Source organism: Myotis nattereri (assembly GCF_964212035.1).
Source record: "Myotis nattereri genome assembly, chromosome: 1".
Taxonomy (NCBI): Eukaryota; Metazoa; Chordata; class Mammalia; order Chiroptera; family Vespertilionidae; genus Myotis; species Myotis nattereri.
Genome location: NC_138075.1, coordinates 24,157,445 through 24,171,790, shown reverse-complemented (window position 1 = coordinate 24,171,790; position 14,346 = coordinate 24,157,445). Strand labels below are relative to the sequence as shown.

The 14,346-nt window shown below is 43.9% G+C and overlaps 1 protein-coding gene across 3 annotated transcripts; it reads left to right on the top strand.

Moving 5' to 3' along the window:
- The first annotated feature begins 103 nt into the window (after positions 1–103).
- Positions 104–14,229, top strand: COQ6 (coenzyme Q6, monooxygenase). 3 transcript variants are annotated; one of them, XM_081100298.1, is made up of 12 exons: positions 104–311; positions 5,532–5,666; positions 6,927–6,985; positions 7,240–7,384; positions 9,225–9,355; positions 10,055–10,162; positions 10,500–10,562; positions 10,758–10,865; positions 12,932–13,134; positions 13,212–13,327; positions 13,498–13,664; positions 14,099–14,229. In XM_081100298.1, exons 1-12 carry the CDS (start codon positions 146–148, stop codon positions 14,126–14,128), a joined length of 1,431 nt encoding a protein of 476 aa, XP_080956424.1. In that variant the 5' UTR covers positions 104–145; the 3' UTR covers positions 14,129–14,229. The 3 variants fall into 3 exon arrangements, with proteins under 3 accessions (XP_080956424.1, XP_080956425.1, XP_080956426.1); XM_081100299.1 differs by having other exon boundaries at positions 112–311; positions 7,261–7,384; XM_081100300.1 differs by having other exon boundaries at positions 113–311; positions 7,261–7,384; positions 10,704–10,865.
- Positions 14,230–14,346: the final 117 nt, after the last annotated feature.

Genomic DNA, 14,346 nt, shown 5'->3' with positions numbered 1-14,346 from the left:
TTCTCCGATTGGCTATTCCCTTTCACGTCCTATTTCCGGTTCTGAGGCCGGGAGGCTGAGGCGGCAAGTGATTGGAGGGCTCTGCTCTGGAAGTGCTACCGAAGGCGGGCCTAGCGGGGTGCCGAGGAGGGAGCGGGTCTGCACCATGGCGGCTCTGTTGGCTGGGAGCCGGGTCGGGGCTGCACGTGCGGCTGCCCGCAGAGGCCCGCTAGTCTCCTGTCGGAGGTGGGCCGGTGCCGCGGCAGACACCGTGTACGATGTGGTGGTGTCAGGTGGAGGCCTGGTGGGCGCCGCCATGGCCTGTGCCTTGGGTAAGCGCATCTCCAAGGCCAGCCGTGTGGGGGTGAGGGGCCCTGGAGCGGTGGGGACCCTGGGAGTTCGGGCACTGTTTTCCCAGAGTCTGAGCGTTGCGGATCTTGTGGCCCCTTCCCTCCCCCAGAGGATCCCCAGGGCCCCAGGGCAAGCGTTTGGTTCTTCGGGTGCCGAAGGGTCAAAAGTGGGCGGTACCTTAGGAGTCCTTCCAACCTGAAGGGAAATACACTGAGTGGCAGATTATTATGACCACCCCATCAGTACAATGAAGTGAATTAGTTATGCAAGTAATAATAATAAAACCTTCACATTTGTAATACCTTAACTAATAAAATAATAATAATAATAATAAAACCTTGAGAGTATTTGCTTAGGGAGTTTTCAGTATTCAGTATTTTTGGAAGTACTGATGGGGTGGCCATAATAATCTGGCCACTCAGTGTAGACCTGCTCAGGGTTGTTTAGCTATGGGCAAAACTGGAAGCAGTCAGGCATTGTTGCATTGGGCTAGGTGTTTTCCCCCTCCCCCTCCCTCTCCTCTTTCCTTTCTTTCCTCTTTCTGTGTGTGTGTGTGTGTGTGTGTGTGTGTGTTTTAACAGCTTCATTGAAATATAATTTGCATACCATAAATTTCACCCATTTACCACTATTTTATTTATTGACGGATTTGAGAGAGAGAGAGAAACATGGATTTGTTGTCCCACTTATTTTTGCATTCACTGGTTGATTGTTTGGATGGAACCGCAACCTTGGTGAATGGGACACTGTAACACACTGAGCTACGGGGCCAGAGTTAAAGTCCACCCATTTGCAGGCTACAATTTAATGTGCGTGTTTTTTGTGTACTTGCATAACTGTGCAGCCATCACGACACATTTTGGAACATGTTTATTACCTCCAAAAGAAATCTGAACTCATTGGCAGCCACTGCCCATTTCCCCCCAATCTTAGCTCTAGGCCAGTGATTTTCAATGGCTTTCATCTCATGGCACACATAAACTAATTACTGAAATTACAAAGCATGTATTTTTTGCCGATCTGACAAAAAATAGGTATAAATAGTTATAATTTTGATTCATTCACACTAACGGCTATTGTGTTGGCAATTGCCATTTTTGAATTTGACAAGGGAAAGAGGTCAGTGCCCCTGACTAGTCAGGGATTGCATGTTTTAAAAATTCCTGCAGCACCACTGGTTGCAAATCACTGCTCTAGGCAACCACTCATGTATTTTTCTGTCTGTAGATTTGCTTTCACTGGACATTTCCATCTACATGAAATCTACTTAATGTTCTCAAGGTTCATCGGCTGTATCATGTGCCAATACTTCATTCATTTTATGGCTGAGTAATATTCCATTGTGTGGATATAATACGTTTTGTTCATTCATTAAGTGGTGGATGATTTTGTGTATACGCTTTTGTGTAAACATATTTTTGGTTATCTTAAATAGATTCCTAGGAGTGGAATTGCTGGGTCATATGGTAATTCAGCCAAACAGTGTTCCAAACTGGTTGCACCATTTTACATTCCTACCAGCAATATAGGAGTGGTCCAATTTTTCTACATCCTGGACACTTGTTAATGTTTTTTTGTTTTTAGTCTTTCCATTGGGTGTGAAGTGGTATATCCTGGTTTTGAGTTGTATCTCCATAAAGACTAATGCTCCATAAAGCATCTTTCATATGCTTATTGGTCATTTGTATATCTTTTGGGGAAATGCCTGTTACAGTTTTTGCCCACTTGAACTATTTGTCTTTATTTTTGAGTTGTAAGAGTTTTTCATGAATTCTCAGTACACATCCCTTGTCAGATAAATGATTTGCAAATATTTTCTCCCATTTTGTGGGTTGTCTTTTCACTTTCTTGATGGTGTCCTTTGAAGCCCAAAAGTTTTTTACTTTTTACTTTTTGCTCCTTACCTGAGGATATTTTTTCCATTGATTTTTAGAAAGAGTGGAAGGGAGAGGGAAAGACAGAGAGAGAAACATCAGTGTGAGAGAGACATTGATTGGTTGCCTCCTGCACACAGACCGACTGGGAGTGAGGATCCAGCCTGCAATCCAGGTACATGCCCTTGACTGGAATTGAACCCTCAACCCTCAGTCCACAGGCTGACGCTCTAACCACTGAGCCAAATTGGCTAGCGTCAAAAGTTTTTAATTTTGATGAAATTGAACTTACCAGTCTTTCACCACTTACGTTTTTGGTGTCATATCTAAGAAATCATTACCTAACCCAAAGTCATGAAGATTCACTCGTATGCTTTCTTTTGAGAGTTTTATACTTTTAGCTCTTACATTTAAGCCTATCATCTACTTTGAGTTAAACTTTGTGTATAAGGTGAGGTAAGAACTTTGCTTTCATATTTATAGTTTTGGCTGCTTCACTACCCTGTGAGGTAGATATTACTTTCATACCTTATATGAGAAAAGTTGCCTGGCAAAGGTTAAGTAAGGACCAGAGTCTCATAACCAGGCACTAGCAGAATCTGAATTCAAACCCAGGCCACCAAACTCAGGAAAGTTTGCTTTTAACAACTGTACAGTGACTTTCAGAAATTAGGTTTGATTTTTCTGGCCTCACAAAGATCACTAATAGTGTTTGTTGACTTGAGAATTAGAGTGTGGTTCCTCTTCTAGGAAACTGGTGGGAAACAATGCTCTGTATAAGCTGATGGGCTTGAATCTCAAAGTAATTATAGAAAATATAGTTATCAGTTATTAAGCACTTGCTATGGATAGGCATATTTTAAAGTATTCTACATACATTTTTATTTAATCTTCACAATAATCTTGATTGTTGATTGTGCAGGTAAGGAAGTTAAAGCTCAAGAAAATTTAATTTGCACTCAAAAGCCAGTAATTAAGCAAAGATTTTTGTGTATATACCCTTTCTCCCTGACAGCTATTTTGGTTGTACCTATTAATGGATTAAAATAGTGGTTCTCAGGTGCATTTAAGAATCACCTGGATTGTTTTGTTTTGCTTTGGTTTTGGGTTTTGAAAAACTAGGACAGGCACATATATAAAATTCAAAAGGAATTTTGAAATACAAAGGGTATTGGATATAGATTATCTATCTATCTATCTATCTATCTGTCTATAAAAGCCTAAGCAACCGTTTGACTGTTCAACCGGTTGCTATGACGTGCACTTATCACCAGGGGGCAGACGCTCAATTGCAGGAGCTGACCCCTGGTGGTCAGTGCGCTCCCACAGCAGGAGCACCGCTCAGCTGACCGAGGGGTGCCAGATTCAGAGCTCACGGCTGGCCACCACAGCCTGGAGACCGCAGCGGAGTGGCAGTGAGCCTACTGAGGGGTGGCAGCAGGCACAGCGGTGCAGGGATGAGCAGGAGCCGCAGGCAGCGTTGGACTGCTGGTTTAGGCCGATCCCCGCAGGCCATGCCGAGGGACCCCCCTGCTCCCCCACAAGTCCGTACACGAGCCTCTAGTAAAGCATATAAAGTGAGACTTCATTTTTTATTGTTAGCCACCCAGTTCTCTTCCCGGACAATCACTGTTGCCCGTTTGTGGGGGATACTTTAGAAATGAGGGTTCACAGTTCTACCCCCAGTAACTGATTCAGTTTGCCCAGGTGAGGCCCTTTATTACATGTTTCCCTGGGGATGGATGCAGATCTGAGGACCACACTTTGAGAATGAGAAACACAGGGAAGTGCTTAATTGTCTTGTAATAACTTTACCTCTTAACTTTTGTGCAGTGTTATACACCTTTCATAGGCAGGTGTAGTGGAGGGTGTTTTCTCCTGTTGAGTCAAGTGAACTACCTGCTTGGCATTTTGTGTGTGCTGATGTCTCCCCGGATCGTCATGGCAGGTATCCCAAAGAAAATGCCTTGTCAGTAGTTGGTATCCTGACTGACCTTACTTTATAGTTCCACACCCATTTGATTTTAGATAGATGGCTCTTCATCTTGTCGTATCAGTCAGCTTATGTTTTCCTTGATTTTTCTTCAAACTCAAATTTCTGTTCTAGGCTTGAAATATCTGTATTTCCCTTTTACATTGTTATTTGTAAACTTGTAAATTCTCTAATATGTTTTTGACACATGAGTTTTCTAAAATGTTACATTAAATAGCTAAAAAATAAAGTATTAAACTTGGCTATATCTTATAATGTGTTTGGAAATCTAATTCTTTTCCTGTTAGTTTCCTGGTCTCTTGTTTAACAAAAATCTCTGTGAAGACATTATCTACTTTATGGATTGAGGAGATAACAGCATTTGCTGCTGGGGATATTAATATAAGGGGAAAATAATTCCTGTCCCCTAGGAGTTTAGAATCTAGCAAAGGAGAAAGATTTGTAAATAACTGATCAAAGGAGGAATGAGATGAAGCTCTCCTAGAGGAACGGGGTAGGGGGAGGTGGTCGGGCAATTCTATCACATATTTTTCTCCTTTATTGGCAGCAGCAGCTCACTGCATGTTTTTGCCCTGTGTCTTTTTCTGAGACACTGGAGGGACTGACTGTAATGTGCTACAGACACCCAGTGATGGAATCCCCAAGTCCCCCACCCCCCTTTTTATTTTAAATAATTTTTTATTGATTTCAGAGAGGAAGGGAGAGGGAGAGAGAGGTAGAAACATCAATGATGAGAGAGAATCATTGATTGGTTGCCTCCTGTACACCCCACATTGTGGATGGAGCCTGCAACCTGGGCATGTGCCCTAACCGGCAATCAAACCCTAACCTCCTGGTTCATAGGTTTATGCTCGACCACTGAGCCACGCCAGCTGGGCCCAAGTTCCCTTTTTACTTCCTCTGCAATGTTTTAGGATCAGATTTGCAGGCACAACTGATGTATTTTTGGCCCCCTTTTACAGACTAATTCTTTGTCCTTGAGTTAATCTTGACGCCACAGTGAATTTTGCTTATTAACTACATTTTTCTGTTGAACAGGATTTGTAATTGTCAGTGATGTTATTCTTTGAGGATTAGAAATATCTGGTGTCTAAATACTACCTTACGGCAGTTGGCAGGGTGGCTCGCATGGCTGAAATGGTGGTATATGTTATTGCTTAGGACTCCGCATAGCGTTTCCTTTTTGTGTGCTTTGTAAGAAATTTGTACCTAAGGGTTCAGGAATTAATTGTTGCTTCTCTTGGCAATGAAAAAATAAATTCTGATTTTCCTAAAATGATATAAAATTTTGCCTGTTTTTTTGTGTGTGTTTTTTGTTTGTTTGTTTGTTTTAGGATATGATATTCACTTTCATGATAAGAAAATCCTGTTGCTAGAAGCAGGTCCAAAGAAAGTATTGGAGAAATTGCCAGAAACTTACAGCAACAGGGTCAGCTCCATTTCCCCTGGCTCTGCAACCCTTCTCAGCAGTGAGTAGAACATCCTCCCTCATAGAACCAATCTCCATCTCTCTCGGCTCCCCGAGCATCTGGGCGGAGGGAGCTCGCTGAGGCGGGTGGGAGAGAGAGGTGTGGTTGGAGTCTGGCAGGTAGTTGAAGATGCGGACCTCTGAAATCGTTAATGTGCCAATTCCCAGTCTGAGGAAGACATCCTTGGGACATGTGGGTCCATCGCATAGACTTCATTTGTGATGTGGTGTCATTATAAATGAGTGGAACTAAAACTATATGAACTAATTATGAGCATTCACTTCCAGTAGCCCCACCCTCTTCATTCCCAGAGTCTGCCCTGTAGGAAGTTAGGGAGCCTGTGTAATAAATGCTTTTGGGGTGAAGATGGATGTGTGCAAACAGGAGCAGCTGTCAGCAAATTGTCTTTAGGTCTCTGCCAAATGTTATTCCCTCAGACTATCCTGTCTGGAACCACCTTATCTAAAATAGACTCTCGTATTACTCTCTAGCCCAACCGTGGGCAAACTACGGCCCACGGGCCGGATCCGGCCCGTTTGAAATGAATAAAACTAAAAAAAAAAAAGACCGTACCCTTTTATGTAATGATGTTTACTTTGAATTTATATTAGTTCACACAAACACTCCATCCATGCTTTTGTTCCAGCCCTCCAGTCCAGTTTAAGAACCCATTGTGGCCCTCGAGTCAAAAAGTTTGCCCACCCCTGCTCTAGCCCCTTATACTGCTTTATTTTTCTTCATAATACTACCACCTGACATTATATTACGTATTTGTTTTTTACTACAAATAATACATTAGAATGTTAGCTGCAGAAAGGTGGGGACTTTGTCCATTCGGTTTCCACTTTTTGCTCAGTACCTAGAAATGTATTTGTCACATTTTAGGTGCTCTGTAAATATTTCCTCAATGAGTGAATCTCTTCAGTGCCATGGGGATAACAAAAGGTAGTCTTTATTCAGAGAGTTTGTAACTTCAATAGGATGGCAAAGAAAAAAGAACAGTATGGCTTAGATTTCCTTATTCGTTTCCCCTACTTTACAATGTGATTTGACCTGTTGATCATGAAAGCTGGTCTTTTTCAGACTGTAATCTGAACTGGGGAACAGAGTAGCGTAGCTCCTGCCATCAAACAGGACAGAAGGGGAGAGTATTTCTCTGTTGTGGAGAACGCTGAGAACAACCTCTGACAGCAGGACGGAGGGACACAGGGGAGCCCAGGAAGGGTGCTCTGCTCTCTACATAGATCCTTTCTTTTGTAGGTTTCGGTGCCTGGGACCACATCTGCCACATGAGACACAGAGCCTTTCGGCGAATGCAGGTGCTTCCTTTGTCACTCTTGGCAAGATACCTTGGTCTGTCTTGTGTTAAGATATTAGAGTCCACATTCTCCAGGTTTTCTGAGAACGTGGCAAGAATCAGTGTCCACACTCCGTCTAAGAAAGTGGGGCAAAGCATTCCCAGAGAATTTTCTTCTCACCTTATGTCCTGCCAGAGGGATTGTCAGTTTGTGATCATTCTGCTCTGTCACTTGGGAAAGCAGTGATGTTTCCTTTTCCTTGGGTTGTCATACAGACGCTCCCTCTGTGTTGCCAGGTGTGGGACGCCTGCTCAGAGGCCCTGATCATGTTCGACAAGGATAACCTGGATGACATGGGCTATATAGTGGAGAACGACGTCATCATGCATGCCCTCACGAAGCAGCTGGAGGCCGTGTCAGGTGAGGCCCCACCTCTCCATCTCCCTTTCATTCGCTGGAAGGTGAACTGTTTAGAATTACTCTGGGCTCATTGGAAGAAAGGATCCCTTTTACAAATACTGAATGTGCACCATAAACAAACATTCTGATACTTAGGGTTTTTCTTTTACAGCTTTATCCAGGTATAATTTACACACCAGAAAATTTACCCATTTTAAGTGTACAATTCAATGATTTTCTTATTTATAGAGTTATGCCACCATCATCTCATGACTTTAGAATATTTCCATTACCTCAGAGGAAACCTGGAGCTCATTCATAATATTCCCCAATCCAACCCCCAGCCCCTGGCATCACTACTCTACTTTCTGTCTTTTGGGATTTGCCTGTTCTGGACATTTCATAGAGTTAGACTCATAAAACATGTATTCTTTGGTGTCTGACTTCTCCTATTGAATGTATTTTTAAGATGTATTCATGTTGTAACATGTCAGTACTTTATTCTTTTTTATTGCCAGTTGTATTCCCTTGTATGTGCCCTGACCAGGGATCAAACTCATAAACTTGGCATATTGGGAGGATGCTCTAACCAACTGAGCTACTCGGCCAGGGCTCCTACCCCCTTTTTTTAAAAAAAAAAAAAAAAAAAAAAATTAGCTATCCTAGTGACTGGAATAGTATCTCATTATAGTTTGGATCGTATTTCCCTGATGACTAATAATGTTGAGTATCTTTTCATGTGCTTTTTGGTCATTTGTTTGTCTTTGGAGAAAGGTGTATTCAGAATCCTTTGCCCATTTAAAAACTGGATTATTTGTCTTTTTGTGAGTTATAGAAGTTCTTTTTTAATTAAAAATAAATTGATTTCAGAGAGGAAGAGAGAGCTAAAAACATCAGTGATGAGAGAGAATCATTGATTGGCTGCCTCCTGTATACTCCCAACTGGGGATTGAGCCCGCAACCCTGGCATGTGCCCTGATCAGGAATCGAACCGTGACCTCTTGGTTCATAGGTCGACCCTCAACCCCTGAGCTATATCGGCCAGGCCAGAGTTCTTTATGTATTCTGGATATAAATTCCTTATTCAATATATGATTTGCAAGTATTTCAGGGTTATTCTAAAGAGAAAAAATTGGAAGCAACCTGAAATGCTTTTGGTATGGGTAGTAGTTCACCCATGTAATGAGCTTCTGTGCATCTTTTAAAGATAATTTAGACCTAATATTTAGTAACTTAGAAACATGTCCCACAGTCTATTGGTGAAAAATATTACATGTCACATGATCCCACTTGTGTGTGTGAGGGTGTGCACGCCACATAAACATGTATGGAAATTGTTTGGTAAGCTCTATGGCAAAGCCTTAACTGTAGTTGTCTCAGGGCATGACTGAGGGTGGTTCCCCCCACCCCCCTTTTAAACTTTTCTTCTGTTCAGACTTTTACAGTGAGCATATCATTTTTATGGTCAGAGAAGTAAAATGATTTCCAGGGGGAAGAAAAATGTTCTGAAATGTAGAAGTTTGAGCCCGTGGTATTTCCATGCTGTTTGCTCTGAAAGCACACATGGGCTCATTAAGCGTAGAGTGAACGGGAGGAGCAGGCGGGGAAGAGTGCCTGCTGTCGGCTGACCGTTCACTGAGAGATCGATTTTCACACTGACTCATCCCTGTGGTTTTGTTGTTTATCAGCTCTCAGACGATAGCACCAGTCACATGAGGATTTTTTAGATCTTTTCTTGTTTAGGAGTAAAGGACAAGAGACAGCTGTCCTGGGACCTGCTTTAGGTTTAGTTATGGCTTTTCTTCAAGCCTGTGTGGGCCGTCTTCCTAATGCTTTGTGTTTTCTCTTCTGACCTCCCTAGACCGAGTGACTGTTCTCTACCGGAGCAAAGCAGTCGGCTTTACCTGGCCTTCTCCCATTTCCATGGCAGACTCCAGCCCGTGGGTTCATGTTACCCTAGGTGATGGCAGCACCCTCCAGACCAAATTGTTGGTAGTTAAAGATTCTTGTTTCGCCAGGGGTCTTGCATAGCCACATGGTAGCCTCAATTCTAGGGCCTCTAGTTTTCCATCTAAGCTACAGTTGATGTTCATTTTAGGCTAAGCTTTTGGTTATAAGGACCAGTACCCAGTAAGCCAGCTCCAGTTAAGATGGTCTTGTTGTAAATCCTGTACAGGACCAAATCTCCTGGACCATCTTAGGTCATGAAATAAGGACAGCTGGCCTCACAGAGACAGGAACCAGAGTATCAGAAATTGAGGCTGTTCTTTCCCTCCCAGGAGTCCTGTAAGTCATCTCCTTGTGTCTTATATTTTTCCTTTCTCTGCTCATCAGCTTTCCCTTTTCCATGGCAGCCCTCCCTCACCTTACATCAGGACTGTTCAGCTCTGGTGCCTGCCTATTGCTTTCTAGTCTAAATAGCAAGGGAATTTGGCTGGGTTTAACCTGTGGCTGGCACCTCGTTGGTCAGATGTCCAGCTTTGGTCTGGCCCCAGCTGAGGCCGGGGTCACATATGAAGAGCCGCCCCTTTAGAGCTGTGAGTGAGGCAGGCATGATAAAAAGTTGTCTGCCATAGATGGGCTTGCCAGGAGTTAGAACTAGAGAAATCTTTAGGAGGCAGAGACAAACTTCTGGAGCAGTTTCATTTACTCAAAGATTGTAAGACTTAGCAGGCTCTTTTCTCTGTGCAGATTGGTGCAGATGGTCACAACTCAGGAGTACGGCAAGCTGCTGGAATCCAGAATGTCAGCTGGGACTACGACCAGTCTGCCGTTGTGGCTACTCTGCATTTATCGGAGGTAAGAGCCTGAGCCCAGCCCTGGCCAGTATGGTTCAGTTGGTTGGGACATTGTCCTGTATACCGAAAGAGGGCAGGTTCGATTCCAGTCAGGGTGCATGCCTAGGTTGCAGGTTTGATCCCTAGTTGGGGCACATATAAGAGGCAACCGATGGATGTTTCTTTCTCAAATGGATGTTTTCCTGTCCCTTTCTCTCTCCCTTCTTCTCCCTCTAAAATCAGTAAACATATCCCCAGGTGAGGATTTAAAAAAAAAATAAGACCCTGAGCCACCATCTGGGGGCCCTGCTGGTGTTTGATATGTGTGCTTCTCACAACCGGTCTCCTTTCTATTGCAGGTCACAGAAAACAACGTAGCTTGGCAGAGATTTCTTCCCTCAGGGCCCATCGCTCTGCTCCCGGTAAGACGTCTGTCTGGCTGGTCTGCTTAAACACGTCCAGCCTCCCGTTTAGGACTTCATTTTCTCTCAGCCATTTTCAGGTTCCAAGTGAAGTATCTCCCGGCTAGCTCCGTTTCTCCTTCATGCCTTTATGCGTGATAGTGCCCAAGAACAGAAGTTTCAGCTCTCAGTACTGATGTTGTTCTTTTGAGACAGCTCTCAGACACCTTGAGTTCCTTGGTCTGGTCCACATCCCATGAGCATGCAGCAGAGCTGGTCAGCATGGACGAGGAGAACTTTGTGGATGCCATTAACTCCGCCTTTGTGAGTATCAACTTGTCTGCCTGATGAGGCGTTGCAGGGGTAGATATAGAAAGGCAGTTTGAGTAGGAAAAAGAAGTAACCAACCAGCTGCCCTTTTATAACTGAAAGGCTTGGTCTGGATGACGTGGAGGAGGGCATTCAGGGGAATCCAAACAATAGGAATCAGTAACTTGTGTGCTCTTTTGAGGGTCATGGGCTGCTGTTATGCTGATTTAACAGCTGCCTGGGTGGAAGTTAGCACTGGCCTCTTTTGAAGCTGTAATTCTTAGGTAATCTTGAGCAGCTCTACTGGGTCCCAGGTACCTGAACCTTTGAAGCCTAATTCATCAGGATGTTTTGGAGAGGGGTTAATCACATTTCAGTGGGGGTCTTAGACCAGAGATGGGGATTGTCCGGCCCATGGGCCACATAAGGCCCGCAAAATCATTTGGTCTGGCCCTGCCAAGGCATTAGGGGTGAGTTAGTTAATGTTTGACCAAACAGCAGGCTAATTTCTAAGTTGATAATTTTGTATGGTCCTTAAATGACGTTATAAATATCCAAATGGTCCCTGGCAGAAAAAGGGTTCCCCACCCTTCCTTTAGACAGACATAGGTTCAATACTGGTACTAACTGTAAATCTCCTGAAAAATGGAAATACTATCACCAACCTTTGAGAGGTTAATAATAATCAAAGTCTAAAGACTTAAGATGAGAGACTTTATGTAAAATGCTTCAGCATACCTCATACATTATAGATGCTCAAATAGTAATGATTCTGGAGTAATATGGCTTTTAGATAATATGGCACATTATTTCTGAAGTTTAAATGCTACATTTATCTAAATTCACCAATATGATAATTGGTAACATTTATCAAGCGCTTACTATGTGCCAGGTACAGGGGAAGAGTTTTACCTGCATGTATGTATTTAAATCAGTGACTCTCTGAGGAAGGTACTGTTAACATGCTCATTTAGAGATAGGTAACTTGCCCAAGATCCTACCTCTTGTGCAAAGCTGGGTTCTGAAATGAGGCTTTCCCTCAAGTCTATGGTTTTAACTACCAAACTCCACTACTTCACTAATAATTCACACCAAAGAACTTAAGTTTCACTGCTCTATGGTAGTAACAGTAAAAGGAACTAAACATACTGAAGTGGCTTCCAAGATAACTGCTACCCACCCTGGGCCATTTAGCATATACTAGTATTCCTGGCACAGGCCTCTGTAGGACATTCATTTAGCAACTAGAGGCCTGGTGCACAAAATTCATGCACTTGGGGGGGTTATGGAGGGGGAGGGTCCCTCAGCCCAGCCTGCACCCTCTTGCAGTCCAGAACCTCTCACTCCTTATCGCCCGCCTGCTCGCTGCTCCTTACCACGCTCGCCAGCTGTGAGCCCGGCTTCTGGCTGAGCAGCGCTCCCCGTGTGGAAGCACACTGACCACCAGGGGGCAGCTCCTGCGTTGAGCATCTGCCCCCTGGTGGTCAGTGCACATGATAGTGACCGGTCGTTCTGGTCATTCCACTTAGGCTTTTATTATATAGATAATTACAAGTGCCTTCTACATAAAAGGGTCTGGTGATAGACACAGTCCCTGCTTTTAGGGCAGCTCATAGTCAGGTGAGGAGAAAGGTACATAAATGACAATTTCAGAACAGTGGTAGAATATGCATAGGATGCTATGGGAACAGAGAGGTGAGCACACACAGGCGAGTTTGGAAGGTTTATAAAAACAGCTGACAGCCTCGGGTGCTCTGAGGTGAGATCCTGGTGAAGTCTAAGTGGGAGGGCATTCTAAGCAGAGGGCGTGTCAGAGGCAAGAGGATGTTGTAGAATGAGCTACATTGTGGCTGGTGCAGGTGATTGAGGTTGGGGCTTAGCAATTTCGCTTGATCCTACAACCTGGAATCTGTGTTTTGCCTTTATTGGAGGGACTTGTCACTTGGGGGGTCTAGGTTGTTTTAGGCATGTTAGGTACCATTGCCCTTGGCTTTGGTTATAAAGAGTTTCCTTGTTTAATTTTAATTCCCTGCTAGTCACTGATGAAATTTCACTTTTGTTTTGTGGCCGATGCTACTCAGTGGAGTGACGCTAACCACACAGACTTCGTTGACTCGGCCAGCACCATGCTGCACTACGCCGTTGCCTTTCTAAAGCCCACTAAGGTCTCAGCTCGCCAGCTGCCGCCAAGCGTAGCCAAGGTGGACGCCAAAAGCCGCGTACTGTTTCCTCTTGGGTTGGGACATGCTGCTGAGTACGTCCGGCCTCGGCTGGCGCTCATCGGGTAAGATGATGGCAGAGCAGCTATTCCCTTCTCACTCTGCTGCTGGAGGCCACACCTAAACTCTGCTTCATTCTCAGGGATGCAGCCCACAGAGTCCATCCACTGGCAGGACAAGGTGTCAACATGGGCTTTGGGGATATCTCCAGCTTGGTCCATCACCTTAGAACTGCAGCCTTCGATGGGAAAGACTTGGGTAAGGATTCTGGTACCTTAAAGAAGTATCCAGGGGTCATGTAGTTAGAGAAAATCAGGACCCCTGAATGCCCCTCAGTAGCCAGATGTGGTGGACATAAGTGTGTGCGCTTTTCTTGGAAAGAAAACTTCACTATGGGATTAGGGTGTAACTTTCCTTTTTTCCTCCAGGCTCCATGAGCCACCTCACAGGTTATGAGACAGACCGACAACGTCACAACACTGCTCTTCTGGCTGCTACTGACCTGCTGAAAAGGCTCTATTCCACCAGTGCTACCCCTCTTGTGCTGCTCAGGACGTGGGGCTTGCAGGCCACAAATGCAGTATCTCCACTCAAAGTAAGAGGTCGCTCATGGCTCTCAGAGTCTTGGTCACCGAGGAATGACTTTGCCAATGACTTAAATTTGAATTAATTTTCTTGGCTGTAAAATTATCCTTCTTATCTTCTCCAATAATGAGCAAAAAAGACCTTGCTGGGCTTGTTGGTGCTAGGGCCTATCTAAGCAGTAATTTTATACAGGATAAGGAAGGGCTTAAAATAGCAAGTAGGGGCTTTCAAAGATAAAGATGCTTCAACTCCTTTTGCTGCTTGGTCAGCTTTTTCTACTGAGAAACATCCATTGAAAGGCACTTTGGAGGGACTCTTGTGAAGAGCATCTATCTGGGACTTTCGCTGAGTTTTTGCTTTAATCACTTTGGATACTTGACACTATTTTCTTCACCCGCCCTCACAATGTCAGAGTACCACTCACTTTGTTTCATTTCTCTTTAGGAACAGATTATGGCCTTTGCAAGCAAATGAATGCTCCTCTTCTGCAGATTATATTGAAGAAAAATAAACATCTTTTCCCAAGGCCATCATACAGTTTCAAGATTTAATTTAATAAACTGACTTTATATTAGCATTCTCTAGTTTCTTTTTCTCCTTTATTTAAGGGGTCTGTGGAACCCAAATGAGTGATAATTTGCTGTGGGGAGGGGTATATAAACCAAGCCAAGAAAAACCCCAAAGAAAGACTA